The sequence below is a fragment of the Talpa europaea genome (genome assembly GCF_964194135.1).
Source record: "Talpa europaea genome assembly, chromosome: 5".
In the NCBI taxonomy this organism is placed as follows: domain Eukaryota; kingdom Metazoa; phylum Chordata; class Mammalia; order Eulipotyphla; family Talpidae; genus Talpa; species Talpa europaea.
Window position 1 is genome coordinate 116,001,375 of NC_140071.1, and position 25,058 is coordinate 116,026,432.

A 25,058-nucleotide genomic window follows, 5' to 3' on the forward strand; every position below is an offset into this window, starting at 1 on the left:
TTCCTGGTGTTTGGCTGTTTTTATATTTATCCCTACTCATTCTCACCTAAGAGCAAAAGGAGGTATTATATTTAAAATAAAACAGTTGAAATAAAAGGGGGATAAGACAAATGTATCATTAAATATCAGGCAAAATACTGAAAATAACAAAGGTATGAAAAGATGAATAAGAGCATAAAAATAATATCTCTGAAGGTGCGTTTAAAAAAAAAAGCACACAGTAAAATAGGTGACGATGATTAAAGCAAAACTTACATTTAAAATGTAACTAAAAGAATATGCTGGGAAAGTTAAACCTAAAGAAAGTATGCCATAAAGGGAATTCAGCAGGCAACATTCAGTCCAAGGGTTAACTCCACCCAAGTACAAGTATTGGCCTTTGAGTTGTGGCGACTCTAGATTGTTGTACGCTTCAATCCTAGTGATATCCTAAAACTTGAACTCTGCAGGGTGAAAAGAAGTCTGTGACACTGTCTTGGAATTGAAATAGTTTCCCTTACCCCCCCTACCTCTGCTAAATTATTGTGTGTCAGGACTCTTAACTCATTGTTCTTCCATTATTCCATTTAAGAGTATCATTCCTCTTTCCAGGTTGGGAGAATTTTGAAGGATGAGTCTTTGGGCTTACTTATGTGGGTAGCCCCAGAGTCTCTCCCCAGGGGAGGCATTAATAACTGGTTAGTAAATGTTTGTTGAATGTTCCAGTCCTCTGCCTCTGGTTCTCGTCACTGGTGTGCCAGTGGAAGTTTCTACTTGTTAGTGAGAGCTGCTGTCAGTTGCCATATTTAGCTCACTGACTTTTCCTTCAAAACCATGTAGCACGTGGCTCAGTGGGCAGTGGCTCCTGAGGCAAAACCAGCCTATCATTAGTTTTGAAATTTAAAAAAGGGGGCATAAAAACCTCAAGATGAACTAACAATCTAAAATAGAATTTTGGCAAGTGTTTTCTGTAAAGGGCGAAATAGTAAATATTTTAGGTTTTTCATGCCCCAAAAGTCTCAGTCACAACTACTGAACTCAGGCATCACAGAGCTCTGGAAACTAGAGGACATGGGAATGAAGGTGTGTGGCTGAGTCCCTGACAGCTCTATTTACCAAAGCAGGTGACAAACCAGATTGGGCCAAAGTTTTCCCAGCCCCTAAGCTAGAGTATGCAAAATAATATTGCTAGGATAAATAACAGCTAAGAACTCACAGAGCTATGTGTAGATAACTTATCTGGGAAATAGAGAATGAAAATTTTGAAGCAGGGATCCAGTATTGTCCTTAATTGCGTTTTCTATAATTCTTGGGTTAGTGTTTTGTCTGTAGTGGGTAGTAAATATTTATTGATTTGGTTTGGGGTCCAACTGTAACCTGCATTTCTTAACATCTCTGGGCATCTGTTGGCGCATTTAAAATTTGACAGATCATGTTCAGTGATCTTTCAAGCCTCCTCAGTTACAGAAGTACCTGTGATTTTGTGACTGGTTATGGAAATCCAGATGGTTTATTTGTTAAAAGATAACGAACGATTGTTGGCTCACCGTATTTCCTGCATGCCCTCAGTATCCTGATGTGGAGTTCTGAGATGGCTGCTCTTATCAGTCATTTTGTTTTATGGACCTTTCCACAGTGGAACTCCTTGTACCTGTATCTGCCAGTAATCCCTGTTACCCCATCCTGTACAAGTGTGGCTACAGTACTCTTGTTGCTTCATTTTAACCATAAACTTTTTAAAGCCTAGTCATTTTTTTGTTGTTGTTGAATAAATGATCTACTAAAGGTAATCCTAGCAATCTCAGGTGATTCTCTGTAGAAAAATGGTAAATCAAGATTTGAAGATTATTTTGATTTTAATTTTTTTATTTTTAATTTTTTAAAGATTTATTTATTTATTTATACAAGCACTGGGTACAGTCAGAAGCACGGGTGGGTGAGAGAATTCACCAGAGCCAGAGGGGGGGAGCAGAACAGGCAGAAGGACTGAAGTACACTGCTGAGGGGAGCAATGGATGGCAGGAGAGGTCTGCGTGCCATGTGGGACCCTCGCCTAGTGGCCGGGGATCTAACCGGCACTGCAGAGGCTGCGGGCAGCTTCACAGCCCAGCGCTCAACCGCTGTGCCCCCAGGGGAGGCCCCAGATTATCTTGATTTTAAATGTCTTTTAGAATTATGTTTTCTTAGATTCAGTATCAGAAAAAGGAACATTTCATCATTGATTTATTCATTTAAGCTATTGAAGATAATCCAGAATAGTTTTAAAGTTTACTGAAATTCTAAATTGTAAAGCTTACCTAAATTCTAAATTCCTCTTTGGCCTTTCTGTGTAAGAGTGATTTGTGATCTCTTATACTCTTACATCAGGAGAAAGTACAAGCTGGTATAAATTTTTAGTCTATTTGATAAACTTGAAACATCTGTGGAAAGTTCATCATAAAGAATACAGAAAATGTCTTTTTACTATTAGGCTTCTCCATTTTCCCAGCTTCTAGTTTTAAATAAGTATAGATGTGTATGAAAATAATATAAGTTATCAATAGATAATGATGTTTTTATATTAGCATAAAGTATCTGTTCTTAAGCTTTAATGCGCTTAAGAAGGACCTTGGTGGAACTTAGTAAAAAATAGGTTCTCATTTACTAGGTTTAGAATGGGGCTTCAAATAATATTAAGACGGTGAAGATAGGTTCATCCTAATTCCTTTTAATACAGTACATTATGATTAAGGTTAACCATGCGTAAACATGGCCCTGTGTTAGGGACTTGCCCATTTAATTCTAGGGCACAGCCTCCTCATGTTTCCTTCCTACCCCTGCGGGTTCTCTGCTTCCTAAGTGTAACTGCTGTCCTTACATTTGGTTGCCTTTGCATCTTGTAGTCATTCTTTCCATTCCTATTTTATATTTTTTGTTTTTAAAGATGTATTTATGCATACAAGAGCTGGGGTACACGCCAGAGGTGTGGGGGGTGAGAGGATTCACCAGAGGCAGAGTGGGGAACAGAACAGACAGACTGACTGAAATACACTGCTGAGGGGAGCAGCGGACGAGACAGGAAAGGTCTGCTGTGCCATGTGGGTAGCTCCCTGGCCAGCCGGGGGATCGAACTCATGCTGCAGAGGCTGCGGACAGCTTCATAGGTTGCATCTTAACTCCTTGCGCCACCAGGGAGGCCCTCCTATTTTATATTCTCCTTATACTTTATTATAGCCTTGCTGACTCACCCCTTTGTTTTAAAAGCAAGGTATATGAAAAACTCACTTGAATAGTTCACCAAAGACGACTTATGCTACTCACAGTGTAGGAAGAATTCAGAAAGGCAAATACTGGTAAGAAGTCTTTTTTTTTTTTAAAGATTTTATTTATTTATACATATAAGAACTGGGGTACAGCCCAGAGTTGTGAGGGGTGAGAGTGTTCACCAGAGACAGAGTGGGGAACAGAATGGGCAGATTGACTGAAGTACACTGCTGAGGGGAACAGCAGGCCAGTCAGGAGAGGGGAGAGGTCTGCTGTGCCATGTGGGTTGCTCCCTGGCCGGGGATCGAATTTGTGCTGCAGTGACTGTGGTGAGCTTCATAGGTTGTGTCTTTACCCCTGTGCCACCAGGGAGGGCCAGTAAGAAGTCTTTATGATGGGTGCTTCAAGGATAAGGTGACCCTAGTTCTAAGTAGACCATTGTGGTTTACATCTCTGTTCCTGCATGTTGTTAGACAGTGCCTACTATGTCAATGCTTTAACAATCCATTTTATGTTCACCCTATTCATGGTTCATATAATTTTACCTGTTCTGTTAGTAGGATTGACTCATTGTAATGCACATACGAATTTCTTTCAAATACTCCTGTATACCATGTATTGACACTGAAAATATCTTAGTATTAGCAATTCTAGTTTCTTTTGGAGCAATGTATCTACATTGTTTATGCTGTTAAAATATAAATCCAATAGCTAGTAGCCTTTGGAATAGAAAAGTTTAAATCTGGAATTTTACTAGCAACAGCTTCAAAAATTGTTGTTTCAAGCAATTAAAATAATTCTGATGTCCAGAGTTATTAGGACTTCCAGAATCAATTTAAAATATATTATGAAGAGCAGGTTTTGTTTCACTCAGAAATAATATCTTAGCACTGTGCCAAATGATAGCAAATAGGTATGGTTTGTGAGGGCAAGGAAGAAAGTATGATTACAGGGTCTGCATGGCTTCATTTTAAGCAGAGGAAGCAATTTTTTTGTTTTTATGCATGAAATATATAAAAAGATCTTCAACGGAAAGCTAGGAACAAGTTGGACTATTAATAAATACCTAGTGTCAGGAAAGTAGCAGTAATTGTACCTTATGGTGTATACAACTAGTATAATTACTGTATAGGTAACCATGCCCAAAATTATAGTGCTCCATTAAAATGCTTCTTTACTGATTTTGTGTTGCTAATTTGTGAACATATTGATGCATTGGTTCAATATGTGACATTTGTATAAAATTTGTCTTTAGTATTAAAACTGTTTATTGCTTTGACCATTAATTCAGAAACTTGATTTATACTTCTAAAACAGGCAGTTAATTTCTTCTAACTGAAGTCACATTGGTTTGCAACACTATTTTCAGGGAGTACAGGTTCACACCTCTTCACATGTATGTACCACACATTGGCCTGCAGTGCAGTCCACTGGGCCCCTTCTGCACTTAGTTCCCTCCCCCACTTAGTTCCCTCCCCCAACAACCACAGTTTTGCAGTTAGAATTCAAAGGTTTGTTTTTGTCTTTAATAAGCAGTTAATTTGGACATGACCTGAAACCTTTGTATCTGGAAGTCTAGTTGGAATTCTGGCCCAACTGTTTCAGGAGTAGATTCATCTCATTACTTGTTAATTTATGCTGTAATTAAATTATTGTTTCTCCCATCTGTTGTATTTTTCTCCAGTTTACCTGAATCTACTAATCTGTGGTTATTTTTGGCCAGCATGTTCTTGAAAACAATGCATTCATTGTGCTCCCCAGCCCCCCACCCAGTATATAAATGGAGGACAGCTAGAGAGCTTGTGGGGTTGGCTTTCTACTTTTGCCTCTGTTCTTTGCACTTCTCATCCTTTCATCCTTTGGACTTTCAAGTTTATACAGCCAAACTCTTCTTGGACATTCCACATTTAGCATCAACATCCGTCCAGTCCCCTAAGCCTGGGGGAGGGGGGTCACTTTTGAGTATTTCAGCTTATTTTTTCAATTCTATCAGTCACAAAACACATCAGAAAATACCTAGTAGGAAAAATTAGGATCTGTCTCCTTATTCCCATTATCATTGCTGCTTACAATTTTTATCTTTTTTTTAGTAGCTTTCTCTCACATCGTCAGTTAAATATCCCATTGACTTCTATTGTGTTCTCCTCAAGTTCATTCCCTGTTAATGACCTGTCTGACCTTGTTCTTGCTCAGAATCCTTGTATTATATCCCATTATCAATTTCACTATTTCTTAGTCTATGGGTATTTTGGGGATTCTTTGAGAATCTCTTCAGGTAAGTGGAAGAACCAGTGGGTGGGACTAGTGCTGTAACCCTGGTCAGGCAATTACTTTGATTTCATCTGTTTTTCCTTTGGGGGAAAGTGTAAAGATTCATTCATCAGAAGGAAATCTGCCAAACAGATTTCAGACTTGGTATTGTTCCATCAGTGGCCAGTCCTGATCACTGTATCTCAATAGGTCTTCCTCTAGTTTTCACTGTTACTATCCTCCCTTTTTTGCTTTCACAGCACTGAATTGTAATTTGTCATTTTATATTTTGCATGTATGTAGTCAGGACACGTGTGCATTCACACACTTTATTTCTACAATTATAATCTAACCTTTCAAAGAGTACAAATACTCATTTTACTGAATAAATTGTCTTCTAACCTCTGTCATGTCACTACCACACAACCTTTAGGCCATTTATATTTAATTAGGAACATGGTTGGGTTTAAATCTAATTTGCTATTTATTTTCTATATGACCCATTTGTTGTCATTATCCCCCCCTTGCCTCTTTTGGATTAATTGTATATTTTTTCCGTATTCTAATTGATTCCACTAATGGCTTATTATCTCTTTTTAAATCTAGTTACTCTAGGGTTTACAAAATGAACGTCAAACTTAATCACAGTCTACTTTCAAATAACAGCGTAACATTTTATGTATAAGAATCTGGAACCCTCTACCTTTACCTATACCTTATACTTCATCTTTTGTGCTACTATAGTCAAATATTTTTCTACATATGCTAAAAACTTGATAGCATGTTAACCACTTTTGATTTAAGCAGTCAATTAACTTTTAAAAGAAGTTTAAAATGACAAAAGGACTTCTCTTTACCGGTAAATCATTTCTGGCAGTTGTCATTTCTTTGTGTAGATACAAGTTTTCACCTTCTATAATTTGCTTCCTACCTCAAGAACTTCCTTTAACATTTTTTGTAGTACACATCTGTTATTGATAAATTCTTTTTTTTTTTTAAGATTTATTTATTTATGCATACAAGAGCTGGGGTACAGGCCAGAGATGTGGGGTGGGGAGGGGAGGTGAGAGGATTCACCAGAGACAGAGTGGTGAACAGAACAGGCAGACGGACCAAAGTACACTGCTGAGGGGAGCAGCGGGCGAGACAGGAGAGGTCTGCTGCACCATGTGGGACCCTCGCTAGCCAGCCAGGATTGAACCGGCACTGCAGAGGCTGCTAACAGCTTCACAGTGTGGTGCTCAACCGCCTGCACCACCAGCAGAGGCCCGCATGTATGTTTTGATGTATGTTTCTTTGGTGTATGAGATTTTTGGATTAATGGGTTTATAGTCTTAATCACTTTCAGAAAATTCTTGATCACTTCTTAAAATAGTGTTTCCTTTTCACTCCTCTGAGATTCCCATTACACATTGTTAGGTAATTTGATGTTCCAAAGAACACTGAGGCTTTGTGCATTTTCCCCTGTAGTCTTTATCTTCTGTCCTTCACCTTGCACAGTAACTGGTTTCATTTCTCTAAGCTTACTGATCTTTTCTTCTGCAGAATCTAATCTTTTGTTCCTACTCAGTGAATTTATTATTTTAGATATTGTTTATTTTATCTCCCAATGTTCTATTTGAGTTTTCACATATAGTTACATTTTTCTTCATTGTGTTAATGTTTTCCTTTAAGTTCTTGAGCCTATATACAATAGCTTTCTATAGAGATCATAAGCTAATTCCATCATCTGCCTTTTCTAGATCTCCTCTATTGGCTGATTTTATAGTTCACATATCCCTGCTTTTTAATTGGATTGTAGACAGTGTAAATATGATATTGTTGATTGCTGGATTATGTTACACTCTTTTAAAGGGTATTTATTATTTCTTGTTCTGGAAGGTATTTACTTACAGATGAAGCTTGTTCTGAATCATTGGAAGCTGTGTGGAAGCGGATTAAAAGTGGCCTTTGGCCCCATTACTAAAGCATGTCTCTTCTCGAGTATCTATTGAATGCCCTGGGTATTCAACTATAATAGTTTCTCAGATTTTCCTTGTTTTTGATGAGCTTTAATAGTGTTGAGTATTGGTTGGGTATTTTATAGATTATTCAATTTAGACCTATCCAACTTAGCCCCAAATTAGGTTGAGGTTATAGGTGTTTCGGAGGCAAAGTGGCATTTTCATGCATATATATCAAGAATGTGTACTCTAGGGCCTCCCCTGGTGGTGCAGCGGTTGAGTGCTGGGTTGCGAGGCTGCCTGTAGCGCCAGTTCTATCCCCAGCCACCGGAGAGGGTCCCACAAAAAAAAAAAAAAAAAAAAAAAAAGTGTAATCAGGATTCATCAATGATGATGTCTTCTTTGATATCCTGGCTGAGGTAGTGTTTTGTGAGGTTTTTCTACAGTAAATTTACTCATTTCCCCCTGCTTTCTGTACCTTATCCTTTGGAAGGAGGTCTCTTTACATAGCCTACACTCTCAAGTATTGGGGGTAATGCTCCTCATTCTTGAGGATGAAATATATACATAAATTATTTGGAATTCTTCTGAACATTTGGTAGGGGTCCTCAAAATGATCCCAGGTTCAATGATAGGAAAGACTCAGATGACATAGTATATATTTATGCTCAGTTAGGATTTATTATAACATAAAGGATAATAACCAAAATCAAAGTGAAAAGACACATGGGGTGAAATCCAATGGAAACCATCTGCAAACTTTCAGAGAATCTCCCAGTAGAATCATAGAGGAGGCAATTGAGTCTTCCTCAGTGAGATGTGACACCGTGGTTAAATGTTGCCAACCAAGGTAGCTAATGAGAGACTTGGTGCCCAGGGCCTTTTTTTTTTTTTTTTTTTTAATTTGGGGTCTACATTTTTGCTCTTCCATATCTGTACCTATTCCACTAACCCTCCAGCAAACAACCTGTACCAATACCTCTCTACTTCCCTCCCTCAACCTCTTATCCCTCTCCCTATTCCCTGTGGTAACTAACCATTAAATTCTTTCGCCGAGTTCAAGAGTCATTCCTATAGAATATTGCCTGTGTATATTTTTTTGGTTCTTTATATTCCTCAGATGAATGAAACCATCCATAGGTGCCCAGGACTTTTTTAAAAAAAAAAAAAGATTTATTTATTTATGCATACAAGAGCTGGGGTACAGGCCAGAGACGCGGGGCATGAGAGGATTCACCAGAGACAGAGTGGGGAACAGAACAGGTGGACTGACTGAAACACACTGCTAGGGGAGCAGTGGGTGAGACAGGAGAGGTCTGCTTTGCTATGTGGGTAGCTCCCTGGCCAGCTGGGGATTGAACTCGTGCTGCAGAGGCTGCGGTTTGCTTCATAATGTGGTGCTTAACCCCTTGAGCCACCCGGGAGGCCCAGGTGCCCAGGATTTTTATTATGACCGATCACATTAGCGTCTCCTGCCTGTCACATGCCCAAACTTTAGACTCTTTGAAGGAAAGTAGATTTCAACTTAAACTATATTGTTCATATAAACAGCTTAGGCTTAGTGGATCACTCTTAACAGCTCAGTGAGTAGTCAGACCCTTTTCAAATCTAAGTTGTTGGGTGCTAGCCAGGGGATAAAACCTTGTCACCAAGACTTTCAAAGGATGGTGGTCAAGCCTGCTGGGTTAGCCCTTTTCTGTACAACATGAGATTCATCTCCCTTATTTACTTATTTATTTAATCATATTATGGATTAATCGGTATTTATTTTATAATCTGGGTTATATTCCAAAACTACATTGTTTATTTTGTTGCTCAAATTGTAACAACTTTGGCAATTGGAAACTGGTCATTTGGCTCCTATGTCGTTTTGAAGTACCGACATTGTATTTTCTTTTTGATTCCTTCCCCACTTTATGGCACTGCAAGATGGTCTAGGCTTATCTTAAATATTTTGTGCTGTAACTTTAAAATCAGTCATTTTTCCAAGTGCCCCACAAATTTGTTATCAAAAATTTGGCAAATATAGAAAAAAGTAAATAGAAGCAAGGATGGTTAGAAATAAATATTAACTACTATTAGAGTTATGGGTAATTACTGCTAATGATTCATTGTATTATTTAATGAGATTTTAAAGCAAAATGTGAAATGCTTTTTTTCACAACTGTTCTTTTCTTTTTTCGAATTTCAGCTGTGATGTTAATTACCTTAAAGACCTGAGAGCATATTGCCTTCCATGGAAAGAAAAGATCTAAAGCCTTTTCAATCTTTTTTCTAAGCACCAGAAAAGATGAAGACTTTTTCAAGAGACTGAGGTCTATGGCTCAGGTCTATGGCTGTCGAAGGCTCTAGGAATGATAGGGAAATTTGGCATTTTATATAGAAAAATTTGCTGAATTTCTATTTTTTTTATAGTGGTGGTTATGGATAACAGTTTGACAATATCTGAGCTATTTAATTAGTGTGAGGATTAATCAAAGTATTTGTACTTTTCTCTCTAAGAACCAGTTGTTAAAGAATTTTACTTCCTTTTGGATAGGTAGAACATTTTAGTCCCATGACCTGTATAATATGGTATTTTTGTTAAATCCATACCTCATTGTATATTGAGGAACATTTTGTTCAGATCCTGAATCTAAATGGCAGTGTTTTCATTGCATTTACAGGGAATTTTTCACCGTACTTAAACTTTCAGTATATTGGAATGTCTGCCATCTACTTGGAAATGTAAAGCAAGTAACTAATTTCATGAAAGTTTTCATTGGTTTTAAAATGCCAATGAAAAGGGCATAGAATTAAATTGAAGTTGGGAAAGTCTACTTTCCCAGCTTAACAGGGAAGTCTACTTTGTAACTCCTTGAGGGCAAGCGAACTGCCACGGTTATCTTTTGTATATACTGCTTTATAGTATCTGATCCTGCCAGGAGGACCTTGGTAAGGGCTGGTAATATTGAATTGTGAATTTCTTTAAAATATTTTAAAATCTTATCCTTTTGGAAGCATTTTTAAAAGATTTATTTATTTATGCATACCAGAACTGGGGTATAGGCCCAAGGTGTGGGGGTGAGAGGATTCACCAGAGACAGAGTGGGGAACAGAACAGGCAGATGTGCTGAAACACACTGCTGAGGGGAGCAGCAGGCGAGACAGGAGAGGTCTGCTGTGCCATGTGGGTCTCCTCCCAGGCCGGGGATCGAACTCATACTGCAGTGGCTGCCAGTAGCTTCATAGGTTGTGTCTTAACCCCTTGTGCCACCAGGGAGGCCCTGGAAGCATTTTTAAATATATTATCATCTAAAAGGTAAAGAGAGCTATAGTTGAAGGAAATTATTGCAAATAGATTTTTCTGCTTTATCAGATATGTCATTAAGAAATGATTCCTGTGGCTTTTTATGGTGATGAGATAAGAAGTATATATGTATGATACAATTTGGAGAATTCTGAATTTATAGAAAGAATAAAACAAGCTGACATTTTGACAAGCTTACAATAAATTCTAGGTTTTTGGCAAGCTTACAGTAAATTCTAGGCTATGCATTATTTCTTTGATTAATTGGTGGGGTAAAGATAGAAAGTCATTTGAAGAATGGAGTATTGTGTATGTAATTTAAAAATAAAATTAGTAAGTAACTGAGGGGTTGAGAAAACATTCAGAATATAGTGGAACTCTGCCCTGGTTTTCTCAAAGATTGTTGGGTGCATATATAGTTTTACTTAACAATTCAGTGATGTGGGTGATGAAAGTTTGGGAAGGGTTAGAAAGGAAATAATTTCCTTTACATTAACCTTTGTTAAGGTTGTAATTACAAATTGAAATAGTAACACTACTCATTTTCTGTACATTTTAATTTTTTTAAAAGAAGACATTCTTTTTAGATTTATTTATTTTTATACAAGAACTGGGGTACAGGCCAGAGGCACAGGAGGGTGAGAGGATTCACTAGGATTCACACTAGATAGTGGGGAGCAGAACAGGAAGGTGGACCAAAATACACTGCTGAGGGGAGCAGTGGGCACGACAGGAGAGGTGTGCCGCGCCATGTGGGTATCTCCCTGGCTGGCTGAGAATCGAACCTGCACTGCAGAGGCTGCAGACAGCTTCACAGCGCTGCGCTCAACCCACTGCGCCACCTGGGAGGCCCTATTTTCTATACATTTTAGAATAAAAGTCAGACCCCAGTCTCTGTCCAAATAAAACTATCGAATTATCCCGCATATAAATGGAAAGTGCCATTTTCAACCCATCCTCTATCTTCAAAGAAGTCCTGATAAAAAATGGAATTTGTAGAGTAAGTCCTGAAAATTGGTTATATATCAGTGTCTCAAAGAAACCGTTGGCTTACTTTGGGTTTGCCTGTGTATCTATCTAATCTGTCTATCTTAACACACTAATTAGTTTTAGTAGAAACTTTGGGTTCTGATTTATTCTTTTGGATTATATAGATAACACTGGAATTTGGAAGGAAATACTTTATTTTAAGGTTGTGAGAAGATCATTTACTATTTAACTCATACCCCACAAAAGTTTTACTGTGAAGTTCTATGTGGCCGTTAGCTATGCTTATTATAGTTTATAAAGATTTATTAGTAGTTAACCTTGATTACTTTGGTGGCACATTATAACCAAATAATATTAAGTAGTTTTTAATCTGCATGAGACTAATAGAGTTAGTGCAATAGGGGTAGGGAAAAAAAGGGCAAAATATCTGGGTGTATGCCCCTTCACTTGTCTAGTTGTTGACATGGTTCCACTGAGTCTTAGAACATTGAATGGTATCGTTTATTTGGATCTAGCTCAGCTTATTCCCTCAGTTTGTTAATAGTGGTTTGATGAAATGAAGGTTGTGCTGTTAAATCACCTTGAGAAATTCTTAAATTAAAAAGAAAAATTAAACCAGTTTGGGTGAAACTCAGATCCTTTTTTGTTTGTTGATACACATTGTCAAGGTACAAGGTAGTGGTTTTAGACTGTGGAGTGCCTTTTTCATGTAGAACCTTGTAGCATTTGTGTTCCATTGAGCCAGTGGAACCTTGCTTTAATGGATCCTGAGATGTCTCTGATCAAGTTGTGCCCAAACAATGGTGATGTGATATTGGGGTTCTGTATGGTTATTGGCTTTTGTGGTCTTGGTTTGAGGTTAGTTTTTGGGCCTGTTCAGGTATGGGAATGCCCCAGACTTATTTCAGATCTTGGACTGCTCTGAAGAAATGCAAGATTTAAATGACACTCCCAACAATGCTGTTCTGCTGAATATGTGCTAGTGATGCGACTGGCTTCTCCCTGAGTGTATGACAATTCTACATGGAAGGATGTTCTTTGCACTTTTAGTAAAGTATGTAGTCATTTGGTCATGAATGAGTTCATTCACTTATTTTGATCATTGAATTTATATATTCCTCGTAATATTTAAAGGATACAGTAGCAGAGATGAATCGATGTAAATGTATTGCTACATGTGGAAAGACACTTGCCCCCTTGACCTTCAAAATCATAGCATACTGATAATGAGGGCAAGATATCTTGCTTTTGGTAATAACACAAAATATTATTTGTTGGGTATGATTGTAAAAATTTTCTATGACTTTGTATAGAAGTGAATTCCTAGTTTTAGAATAGTTTCCATAGAGTAAAGTTTTTAAAATATATGTTGTATTTGACTAGAGGATTTCTCATTGTCCATTGATACTTTAGATGTTTGGGGAATTATATGCTGTATTCAGAATGGAGGATCCTATGCTCTAAAACAATCCCATGCTAATAAAGTTCTCTTTTTTGAATAAGTTGTGTGCAGCAGAGGAAACTTGGTCCTGAGCTGGGCAGTTTTAGAGGGCTGATGGAGGCACAGCCACTGTGTTCATTGCATCATCTTCTCATTCCATTAGCCGGTGTTCCCTAAGGTGGGTTAAGTGAGGCAATAAACTGCATCATCATAAGCATGCTGAGAAAATCCCTGCTTGCACCTGAATGTGTAGAGAAATGGAAAGAACTGACTGCTCAGCTCACTTAAAGAAAACTGATACTGGAGTGGGTAAATACCACCTATTTTTAAAATTTTGCTCAGCTACTAAGGGAAGAGATCTAAAGATTTTTTGCTAGCTCCTAATTCATTTTTTTTTTAAATCGCAAAGGTCCTTAGAAAAGTTGGCATCCAAGGGCAGAGCTCTACCCTTGTCTGCTTCCTAGCACTGGCAACTATACTGAAAGCTGCTGGAGACACAGCTCATGTAAAGTGATAACAGGAGCATTAACAGGAGATAATTGTAGCCACGTGTATGGCTACATAAAGAAGGGCGAGGATGTCCTTCAGGGCACTTACAATAAACTTGTAAGCCTTGATTCACTGGCTAGTGCATCTGCATTCAGCAGCATTTCCACTATAGTTGTGCGTCACTGCGAGACTGCATGGTAATGAAGCCAAGGCACTGTGGGCCAAAACTCTGCTGCCTGTGAGAGAAGGGACAGCAGCTCAGAGATAGATCAACAAAGCTGCTGCCGTTGCCGCCGCTGCCGCTGCTGCTGCTCTGACAGCCAGTTGGGACACAATGTTGAGTCTACAGGATTCTGTATTTTTTGAAATTAGCATAAAGTCCTTGTTAAAGTCCTGGAGCAGCAGCTGTAAGTATCTATGCTTACCTGGAGAAATGCTAAGATTTTATCATTGCCATTCCTTGCATGCTAATTCTTTAGACTGATCCAAGTAGAATAAAAGCTGTTGAAAATAAAATGAATATTTTCTTGAATGGCAATCAGTAAGATACATAGAAAATACAGATGTGCACAGTCGGGCAGTTGTAATAGTGATAGTTAAATATTCTTTGAATAAAATTTACCAGCCTTGATTTTCTTATTAATTTGTGTCATTCTGGCAAAGTTTTTCTCAGCTGGTCAAAAATAGGGAAAAAGAATGACAAATAGCCCGATCTCTGCAGGGTTATCGGATGTCAGTACTATTCCACAGTTCTCTTAGCATAGAATGTTTGTTTGAAGCAACATCAGCTATGAAAAGCATGAAATGATTTTATGAAATGATCATAACTTTCCCTTGTTCTTGTAATGAAAGTTACAATGAATATTTTTCATATGTAGCAGATTTTCTGATAAAGAATGTTTGGGATGCTATCGTTCAAAGTTCAGGTTCAGTCGGTACAACTAATGTCATAGAGCTATTAACTCCCTTCTTAATATATTGACTTGGCGGAAATAATGGTTTTGTTCACTATTTCCAGTAATTGCCATGTACTTTTCTTTGAGGATCTCTAAGTACTTATAGAAATTATTACTATGGTTTTTCTTATTGGTAAAATTATACTGCTAATAAGATGCCAAACTAGTGAAGAAAGCAAGCAGAGATGCTGTATTATAATGTATGTTTTGTCCAAAGAAAATTCAAGTATAGAAAAACTGTGACTTTTCCAAGGTCATACAGTGGCAAAGAACTGGAATTAGAACCCAGTTGTTCTTGCTCCTAACTGTGCTGCCGGTGCCAGAAAAAACTAATGAATAAAATATGAGAGGCTAAATTTAATATTTCTAGATAACTCTTTATTTAATGTAGTTTTGTTTTACAAGCAAATAATATAAAAGGCCAGATGTTGATATCGGAAAAACCTCTTAAGATAAAGCCATATCGGAGATCTGTGTTTTGCCAAGTACATTGCATTTACAATCTCTATTTCTTTTAAGTTTGATCTGTAAGTAATTCTTCCATATGGAGATACTGTGTTGCCAGATGGCAGGAAATCATCTTAGTTCTAGGAACTTTTATGTGTTAAAATATCGGGAGAACTATAATTACTGACTACCTAAATTACTTTTACTACTTAAAAAGGCAACAGAATACATTTTTCACCAAAATAACCAGACTATGATTTCTAATCTGTCATTCTTTTCCTTTTCTCCCTTCATTAGCTGTTCTTCCTTCTTCACCTTGTCCTTTTTAAAAAATAGTGGCAGTTTTATGTGAAGAACATAGCTGTAATGGAGGAACAATGTATTAGATTATATCACAGATGCTTGTTTTGTAAAGTTAGATTTTCATAGATAATTGTGAACTCTGTGGTCATCTTGTTTTGTGACCATGTAAATATTTGTATATGCCTTTGCATGAACCCTGTAACCAATCTCAGTTCAATCTCATAAAAGCATATTCTTGAATCCAGAGTGACCCCAGAACAGATGTTTGTAAAACCTTTATTGTTAGCTATAAGTAATACGGTGATTGAGTTTGTGGGCATCTCTTTGCCCTTAGGCACCCATAGTATATATATATATCTCTTGAAGGTGTTTTTATAGTTGTAAAACAATCGGATAATATTGAAAGAAATTACAGTTCTCATTAGTCAATCAAGCCCTAACCAAGTTTGCCCTTAAGCCTGGAAAGTCAGAGAATGTCTGTTTCACCAGCATCTGTGGATGGTTTTTTTTTTTTTTTTTGTCTTCACTTAGCCCTATTGTGTTTAAAAGAAAGAGGATAAGAAATATTTTTGAGACTTTAGAAAAGGTCAGTAGTTGTCTGTCTCTTTCTTGGGATGTTTCTTTATTTACCAACACTTGAATCAACCAACATCTATTGAGTATATACTGTTCTGTAACAAATAGATGCTACCTTTGTTCATAAGGGGTTTTCTAGTTAAGTCACACAGAGACAAATAGACAAGGAAAAGTTAATAGTAAAGAAGTTAAATCAGAGCTGCTGCATATGCATTATGTCTTACCAAATGTTCCACATAAAAAGAACATAGAGTGCAGAGATGGAGACGCTATGTTGACCCACAGGGGGGCAGAGAAGACTTAAAGGGGAAGGAATTGGAGTTTAGTTTTGAGTGATAGGATGTTCCCCATGGTGTAGACAACATTGCCATTAACCATAAGTGAGTCCACGCTTCTCTCGTCCTCACTCCTTGCCCCTTCAGTCATTTATCAAAATCTGTTATTCTGCCTTCTGAAATTTCTTTAGTCTCCCCCATTTGCCGCAGCTACTCTCTTGTCTTAGTTCTGATCTCTTTCTTCATTATCACGTGGATTACTTTTCCTTTTTGCCCTGTTTGCATCTTCTTTATTGCTGCCAAGGGTCCTTCTAAATTTCCCCTCTTCAAGTATCTCTTCTTATTTAATGATCTTTCCATCCCTATGGGATGAAACCTTTTATCATCTAGGTCCTGCTCATTTTGTTAATCTCCTCTCTTGTCATATTACCCAGTTCCTACAGCATGCTATGCCTTTGTGTTTGCTGTTGCCCTTACTTGAAAAGCACCCCCCCACCCCCTGCTCATTCTGCTTCACAGTGATTTCTTATTCAGCTTGAAAATCTGTCCTTCTTGAGTCTTATACTTAATACTGGTAATGCTTTACCTGTTGTGTTTTTTACTTTTAGCATCATTGTATCATTATTTCTATTCTCTCCCCTTCCCCATGTCTTTCTCTGTTACTTGAATGAGCTAGGAGGTGTAGGGGGATGAAGACACAAAGTGATTGTGTTTTTGTTCTTATTTGTATACTCAATGTTTTGGTATATGTGCTGGCAACTAAGATAAAGTTTAGAATGCTGTCTTTTGTTGAAAAGGATTAATAATAGGAAAGAAGGTTGGTGGGGGCTACATATGATCCCTGTTATGCTATATAATGACTGTAAAGCTAGTGATGTCTCTCAGGGGAGCAGTTTCTGAAGCAGGGATGCATAAAATGACACCTTAGTGATTTCAAAGTATTAACGTTTCACCAAGTTCTATTCAGTGAATTTCTTGAAAACAGAAAATTGTGATGTATGAGTAGTCTTTTCTTAAAAAGGAAAATAGCTTTTCATTAAATTATGTATTTCAAATGCTGCTCCATCCTTCCAAAGGAAATAGTCTGAATTTTGTGATTGAACCTAATACAATAGCAGTGTATGTTACAATACTTTATCGTCAGTTATAATGTTTCATGTTTATAAGATGCACTTGCTATGATATTCACAAGTTAAATGCCTCTTGTTCTATTAATTGCTAGAGGTCCTCTAGTTTCAAGGCCTGCTTAGCTGGCAGAATGTGAATGCAGTGCTGCGGAAGTTTGATTATAGTTGAGCTTATTTCTTTCAGTAACAATGAAGTGACATTCATATGGCCTAAATTCAGGATTTTGTCTTGGTGCCAACACTTTTAGGCATTACTTCTCTTTAAAAACTGAATCAGGAACATTCTGTTAAACCAGCTGTGTAGTGAGGATGTTATCATTTAAAAGATTGGCTTAGATCCCTAAAATTGATAAGACAAGGCAAGAGATCCTTCCAGTTAAGTAGCTGCAATGTTAATTAAGGCCACAGATGCATCTACCATCAGTATAATGCCTCCTGTAAATATTAACATATAGAATTTATTTTGCAAACATGACAGCTAATGTTTCCCCAAAATGTAGTTTTTTTACAGATATCAAAGAAATTAACTTGTTTTTACTGTAATTTTATGAATTAAAATGTGACTAAGGGATGGTATAGCAAGAAATTAAATTTGTACAAATATTTTGGATTTTTGCACAATAAAAAAGTTTATCAAGAGAATTTTTAATACTCAGAGATGCATTATTACTGTAGTAAGTTTTTGTCTTGCAGAAATAGTAAAAGTCAATCCCCAAAAGCACAATTATGCATTCACCTAAATTTCAGTGAAAATGTTATTTGATTAAAATAATACATACCATTTATGAAGTGCTTGTGGTATTACTGGTTAGTACATACTGTATGAGTATGTCAGTACACATGTATGCACATGGATAATCACATATAGATATGCACTTATTAAATCTCATGTAATCATTATGAAAACCCAAGAAAAACTATTATTGCTATTTTCTAAAATAACACCCTTATTAAGATATAATTCATACATTGTAAAAACTCACTTAACTATGCAGTTCACTAGTTTTTAGTGTATTCACAGAGTTGTACAACCATCACCACTCTCTAATTGTAGTTTTCCATCACCCTAGAAAGAAACCTCATACTCATTAATTTACCTTTTATCTCTTTGGATTTGCCTATTCTGGACATTTTCTTGAAATGGAGTTTCTTGAAATGAAATTCTTTAGTGACAGTCTTTTATTTACCATATTTCCAAGGTTCATTGGAATATGAATTATATGTACATTGTACTATATATCAGAATTTCATTACTTTGTTATGGCTAACTAGTACTCCACTGTGGGAATAATCACATTTTATCCATTCATCAATTGATAAATTGCTTTCATATTTTAATGAATGAGTATGTTGGGGCTCAAATAAGTTATATAGTGTGCTAAGAACACCCCCCCAAAAAAACCCACTCAAACTTTTGATCTAGCTAACTTCCTTTAATCCTTCATATTTTAATTGAAAGCTTCCATGATCTAGTGATACTTCAACAAAATGTAAAGGAAGAAATAGCTAACAGTTGGGGAGAGGGACAGGTAGACAAATGAGATCTTATATGGTGGAAGCAATAGGATAGTTTGGCTAAAGCAAGAGGTATGGGGGTGGGGTAATGGGAACGAGCTGGAAAGGTAGGCAGGGACCAGATCTTATAGAACCTTGAAGACATTGTTATAGATTTTAGTCCTTAAACCTAAAATAAATGGGTAGCCACCGATGGACTTTGTGACAGTGGGTTGGGATGATTTCATTACTTTTCATTTTTCATGCATTGGGGGCAAAGAATGAGGAAGACAGAAAGGTGCCTCATATGAAGAGAGATAAGATGCTATTGTGGTAAACCAGATGTGAGATGAAAGTTGAACAACTGAAGAAATGTTGTTATTTAGCAAACATGTATTGCATGTAATGCCTACCACATGGGTGAGTATTCTAAGTGCTTTAAATTTTTTTTTACTCATTTAATCATGGAGATGGGACATATTTAAGAGGTAGGAACAGTAGGTCCCATATCCCTCAGATATGGGAGGCAAAAGAGGTTTTTAACCAGATTTTAAATAAATTGTTAGGGTAATTTATGTTTTCATTGACATTATTATCAGTATCCACTGAGACTTAATGTTGACTATTATGGAAGAGAATTATCTATTGTTTATTGCCAAATACCCTCTCATCCCTCAAGAGAAATCTGTCTGTTTTAAGAAGTGAAGCTTAGACAAGAAAGCCAACTCATTGTGCTTTTTAATGAATAGTGTGAACCTGTAATAGTTTCTGAATTAGGAGTCCTTTGCTTTGCATGTCATTTAAGTCAGGGACCAAAGACCTGCTTTTATCCATTTAATAAAAAGTGCTCTAACTCCTTAAGCTAGATTTATCTCATTTGACAAAGATGACACATTATCTTCGAGACTAAACATGTAAAAAGTACAGCTGATTATCTAACTCACTAGGTATTTGATTTTATGACTTAAGTTACTTCATTGGTCAATAAAGACAGAGTTTAATAATAACACGTAGTTTAATAATGAGATAGAAAATTAGAAGTCAGGAAAATCTAGTAAGAACGGCCGCAGTGTCCATAGGCATCTGAGAGTATACAGGAAGGTCAATGTAATAGCGGCAGTAAGTTTCAGACCCACAGTGTCCTGGCCCTTTTCTGCTTGTATCACTGTTGGAGTCATGTGCATGCTGAGTCTTAGGTCAGGACCTGTGTTGTGTCCTGTGTTTGGCTGGGGAGGTGGTTTGGGAGAGCCCTCACTCACGCGTGCAGGTTACTCCGCATCAGCCTGCCTTCAGTTCCATGGCTGAGCTACTTCCCACTGTTGCGTAGAAGCCTCTACTTCTAACAATTGGTATTACTTCCTTCCTGAGCCTTGACTTGTCACACCCTCAGTACTCCATTTCTTCCAAATATGGGACCTGGCTTTGCTCTTCAAAGTATGAAATTCTCTAAAAATAAAACCAAAAGTTGGGCAGAATCAAATTCTGCTGACATATCTTTTTAGCAATTAAACCCACTTCCTTAGCTGTATGTCCACAGATTTCCTGTTCTTAGACTTTGCTTATATGTGTTTGCTAGCATAACATCTGGGTTGTTTTTTTTTTTGAACCTCCATGGTACTTTACTTCCAGTTAACAGTCTTTAGATACCACATTCTGCCTCTGTTTCTAGATTTCTGATTACCTCCTGTTTGCTCCTATTCAGTCATTATGTGGTCTTAAGTCTGTGCTGGTATTTACAGCCAGAAACTGATCTGATTGTCTCTCTGTACTGACTGGTAAATATTTTAAATACACAAGACCGGTATCTGTTCTATTAATAGTGGTTATGCCCCCAGGTCATCGAGTTCTGGCTTGTTCCATTACTGTCCATACTCTTACAGTTCTTTTCTGGAAGCAACTGTTTGTTTACAGTGTCATTAGCATGTTGATAATAAATCTTTTGCTAGTCTTTTGCAGGGTGAAGGATTTTTTGTTCTTTTAATTAATTATTAATGCTATTTCCCCATTTTAAAATTTTTGCTAAAACGAGCAAGGTTTTAAGGGTTTTTACAAAGGAGAATTTCCATTAGAATAGGGAAGGCTGTAGATGCCCACCTGCAAATTTTCAGACCCGTTTCTATAAGAGGATATTGAGTTATAACTGTAATGGTAGTTCATGGTAGAAAATCACATGAATTGTTTTAGAAGCTGTATTTTCCCTTGTATTCATTAATATGTGATATAGAAAGTAGTTAGAAAAGGCATTTGTAACAAATGAATGAGTTTACTATCCATTGACATATAAGATGATAACAATCTAACAAAATATAGATTTATATTAGGTGCATTAAATAGATCTTTTTGTCTAAAATAAGCCTCACTGATGTTTATAGTGGTTTTATTCATGATTGCCAAAAATTGGAAGCAACCAAGATGTCCTTTGGTAGGTGAATGGATGAGTAAGCTGTGGTAGTACATCCAGGCAATGGAATGTTATTGAGAACTAAAATAAATGAGCTGTCAAGCTATGAAAAGACTTTAGAGCCAACTGAAATACATATTACTGAGTGAAAAGGCTATATACTGTATGTTCCCAACTAAGCGACATTCTGGAAAAGGTAATAGATGCAAACATGAGTGCTGGAGCGTGTGGGTAGGAGGGCTGACTAGACAAATCACAGGGAGTTTAGATACAGTGAAGATACTTTGTGTGATCCTATGATGGTGGATACATTTGTTCAAGCTGTAAAATGTGGGACACAAAGAACTCTAATGGAAGTAGGGAGTTTGGATGTTAATGATGTGCATCAGATTTAGATTCGCCAGTTGTAGCTAATACACCTCTCTGGATGGGATGTTGATAATGGAAGAGGTTGTGTTTGTAAGTCAATGTGGGGGGTCAATTTTACTGTGCCATACACAGGCTCTAAAAAATGTCTTAAAAAATGAAAAAAACAGCTTCATGTAAAAATTTGCAGCAACACATGAATGAGTCATTCTTATTATAGGGAGACAGGAAAGTGATTCCAATAAAACAGCCTTAGTAATATTCTCAAAGGCAAGATGAGCTATGCATTTTTTCTGCAGAGAACAGAGGCAATGCATTGCCATGGTTTGACATATAGGGCCTGGAATGACTTAGATAGAATGTAGCCATTTGACTGCTATGTGGAGTTATTTCATGGGCTAAAGGGCAGGGATAACTATAGGAATGTTTGTCAGGAGCCTACCTAGAATAGTCTAAGGATCTGAATTTAAAAATTGATGCAGAAAAAAGAAAGGATTACTTTCATCAGTGATGGAATTTTTTTTTTTAAGATTTGTTTATTTATACAAGAATCAGGGTACAGGCCAGATATGTGGGAGGGTGAGAGGATTCACCAGAGACAGAGCGGGGAACAGAACAGGCAGACTGACAAAATACACTGCTGAGGGGAGCACCGGGCGAGACAGGAGAGGTCTGCCGCGCCATGTGGGACCTTCGCCTGCTGGCCGGGATTGAAGCGGCGCCGCAGAGGCTACGGACAGCTCCACAGAGCTGCGCTCAACCACCTGCGCCACCTGGGGAGGCCCTCAGTGATGGAATTTGATGACTAGACTAGATCTAGAATGTAGGGCACAGGGGGAAATCAGTGATGGTTTAAAAATGTACATCACTGAAATCTTACCTGTTGAAATCACCGATAATAAAAGACAGAGAACTGATAGGGCTCCGAGATAGGTGCTTTGGGACATGGACAATGAGCAAATTAAAGTGACTGAAATCTGGAGATAAAAATCAGTTCACCAGAATTTCTAGTAGTAACTGGGGATCATTATATGACTTTTTTTTTGAATTTTAAATTGTTTTTATTATTTTGTAGTGGAAATTGTTTACTTAACACATTATAATGTCAGAATAATGGACAGAGCTTACCAATGATATATTCTTAAAATTACCCATACAAAACTAGCTGCTTTAAAGACTGTTTTGAACTATTGATGATTTAAAAACAAGCACGAGAAGATAAAGATAAGGAACCTTCTTCTTTCAGAAGAAATGTTTTATGAGAAAACCTCTTCATACATCTTTGCTCTCAGTTCTGGGTGAACCAGGATGGCCGCTTCCTGTTTTCATTCAATGATCCTCTTGCCTTGATCTTGTTCAGTCTGTGTCTCTCCTGTATACAACACCATAGTCTCTATAGTAGGAGCCTTAAAAGGGCCTCCTTCTTGTTTCCCTATCTGTCTTCTGATTTCTGCAGTCTCCATGCGCACTTTTTCATAGCAGTAGCCACAAAGGACATGTTTCTGTTTCAGGTGACCACATTCAGGACAAACATCTATATTGTTCTTAACTTTAATAAGTTTCTGTGGGTTTCTTCTCCTACACCTGTTAACTTCAATGCTGCATCTGTTTTTGGGAGCTGCCGTCCAAAAGATTCTCTCTGAAAGACTGGAAATCTCCTCACTTCCATTGATATCATTGGTTGGTTCTGTAAATATAGCTGGACCTTGGATTGCTAATGCTGGGCCCCACGGAGGACCGCGAAAGCCTGGCTGACTCTGCTGAAGTTTCTGCTGCAAACGTCCCCAACAGTTCCGGAGCAGTCCCCGGACTCCAGACCACGGCGAAGCCACCAGCACCAGCAAGGTGGCGGCCATTTTTGTAGCCTGAAGGGTGCTCCCATCACGTTGCTGCGTTCCGCTTCCACCCATTATATGACTTTTTAAAATTAGGTTTTTGGATTGTTCTGTTGATCCTGCACTTTGCTTCCTAGAGCTTCGCTCCTGACCTGCATTTATTCAACTCTTTCTTTCTTTTTTTTCCTTAATAATTTTATTCATTCATTCATTCACTCACTTATTCACTTATTTATTTATTTATTTATTCATTCATTCATTCATTTATTTATACATACATACATACAAGCACTGGGTACAGTCAGAAGCGCGGGAGGGTGAGAGAATTCACCAGAGCGGGCAGAAGGACCGAAGTACACTGCTGAGGGGAGCAGCGGGCGGCAGGAGAGGTCTGCGCGCCATGTGGGACCCTCCTCCGGTGGCTGGGGAGCAGCCGGGAACCGAGCTGGCGCTGCAGAGGCTGTGGGCAGCTTCGCAACCCAGCGCTCAACCGCTGCGCCACCGGGGAGGCCCTTATTCAATTGCTTGACGGATATTATTGGTGGTACTATATAAGTAGGTTTCCTTGTTTGTAGTGTTTTAAAAACTTTTTAAATATCAAAACTTGTTTGCAATGAAATCAATGTAGAAATAAAATCGTTATATAGACCTGAAGTTTTGCTTTAGAAGAACGGCATAAGACAGTGGTTGTAGATTAGAATCTCAGTAGGGAGTTTTCAAAAACATACAGATGGCGGGGCCCCACCCCAAAGTTTTAGATAAAACTGTTATCAGAGTATATGTGGAGGAATAAATAATGGAGAAAAGATTTAAAAGTTAATTTTTGAAAAGTACAAAGAATATTTTCTAAATCAGAAAATTAACTCTAATAGGAACACATTATAACTATAATCACATTATATCAAAATATAATAAATGATTGTATCAGGCTCATTCAATAGTAGTCAACTCAGTAAATACAGGTGTTGATAAGCTGGATTAATGTAAAGCATTTGAGAATCTTCTCAAAAATCTCCAAATAAAAATTAAACATAGGTAACAACCAGAGGGAAAGGGATGATTTATGTAGTAATAATGTTAGAATATCTGGCTATTTATCTGGGAAAAAGATTGAAAAACCAGTATGCAGATAGACATGAAGTTGAAAATTAATTTTAAAGTTCTTCGATAAAACTGGAAGTCAACACACAGAATCCAGGAGAGAAGAAACTTCTAGCCAAGAAAGAAAAACCAAATTATAAAAAAGATAGATGCTTTCAACCAAAATATTACTTAATATTTATAAGGTAAGTGATGTGATAAACAAGAAAGGATGAGTCAGAAAATATATGAAGTAGATGACAGAAAATATAAAATACTCAGGGCTCATACAAATTAATAAGAAAAAGATAATAGAGGAAAACTGGCAAAAGATATAATAACACCTCGATTTATGTAAAAAAATTTAATATGACAAATAAATGAAAAAAATATTCAAATGTGATAGTACCCAAAAGGTATAAACCAAACTAGCAATGAACTTTCATTTTTTTACGTATCAGACTGGCAAATATTAAAATAACTGTTGGCTGTGCATGGGGAAATTGAACACTTAACACATTTTAGACATGTGATGTCCTGCTAAGCACAGCCCAGTAGACTGGACAATAAGATG

General features: G+C 37.3%; 2 protein-coding genes across 2 annotated transcripts in view; one reads left to right on the plus strand and one right to left on the minus strand.

Annotated features, from left to right (window-relative positions):
* Positions 1-13,958: 13,958 nt before the first annotated feature.
* FRYL (FRY like transcription coactivator) overlaps positions 13,959-25,058 on the plus strand; it is a gene marked incomplete at both ends in the record, with an annotated part of 139,115 nt that continues 128,015 nt past the window's right edge. The window contains one exon of the mRNA XM_084233592.1: positions 13,959-14,031. Within this exon, the coding sequence (XP_084089718.1) occupies positions 13,959-14,031 (73 nt within the window). The remainder of the gene's footprint in view (positions 14,032-25,058) is intronic.
* Positions 22,895-23,425, minus strand: LOC311171040 (large ribosomal subunit protein bL32m-like; the record flags this gene model as incomplete). Its single annotated transcript, XM_084233594.1, has 1 exon — positions 22,895-23,425. The coding sequence occupies one exon, from the start codon at positions 23,423-23,425 to the stop codon at positions 22,895-22,897; it is 531 nt and encodes a 176-aa protein (XP_084089720.1).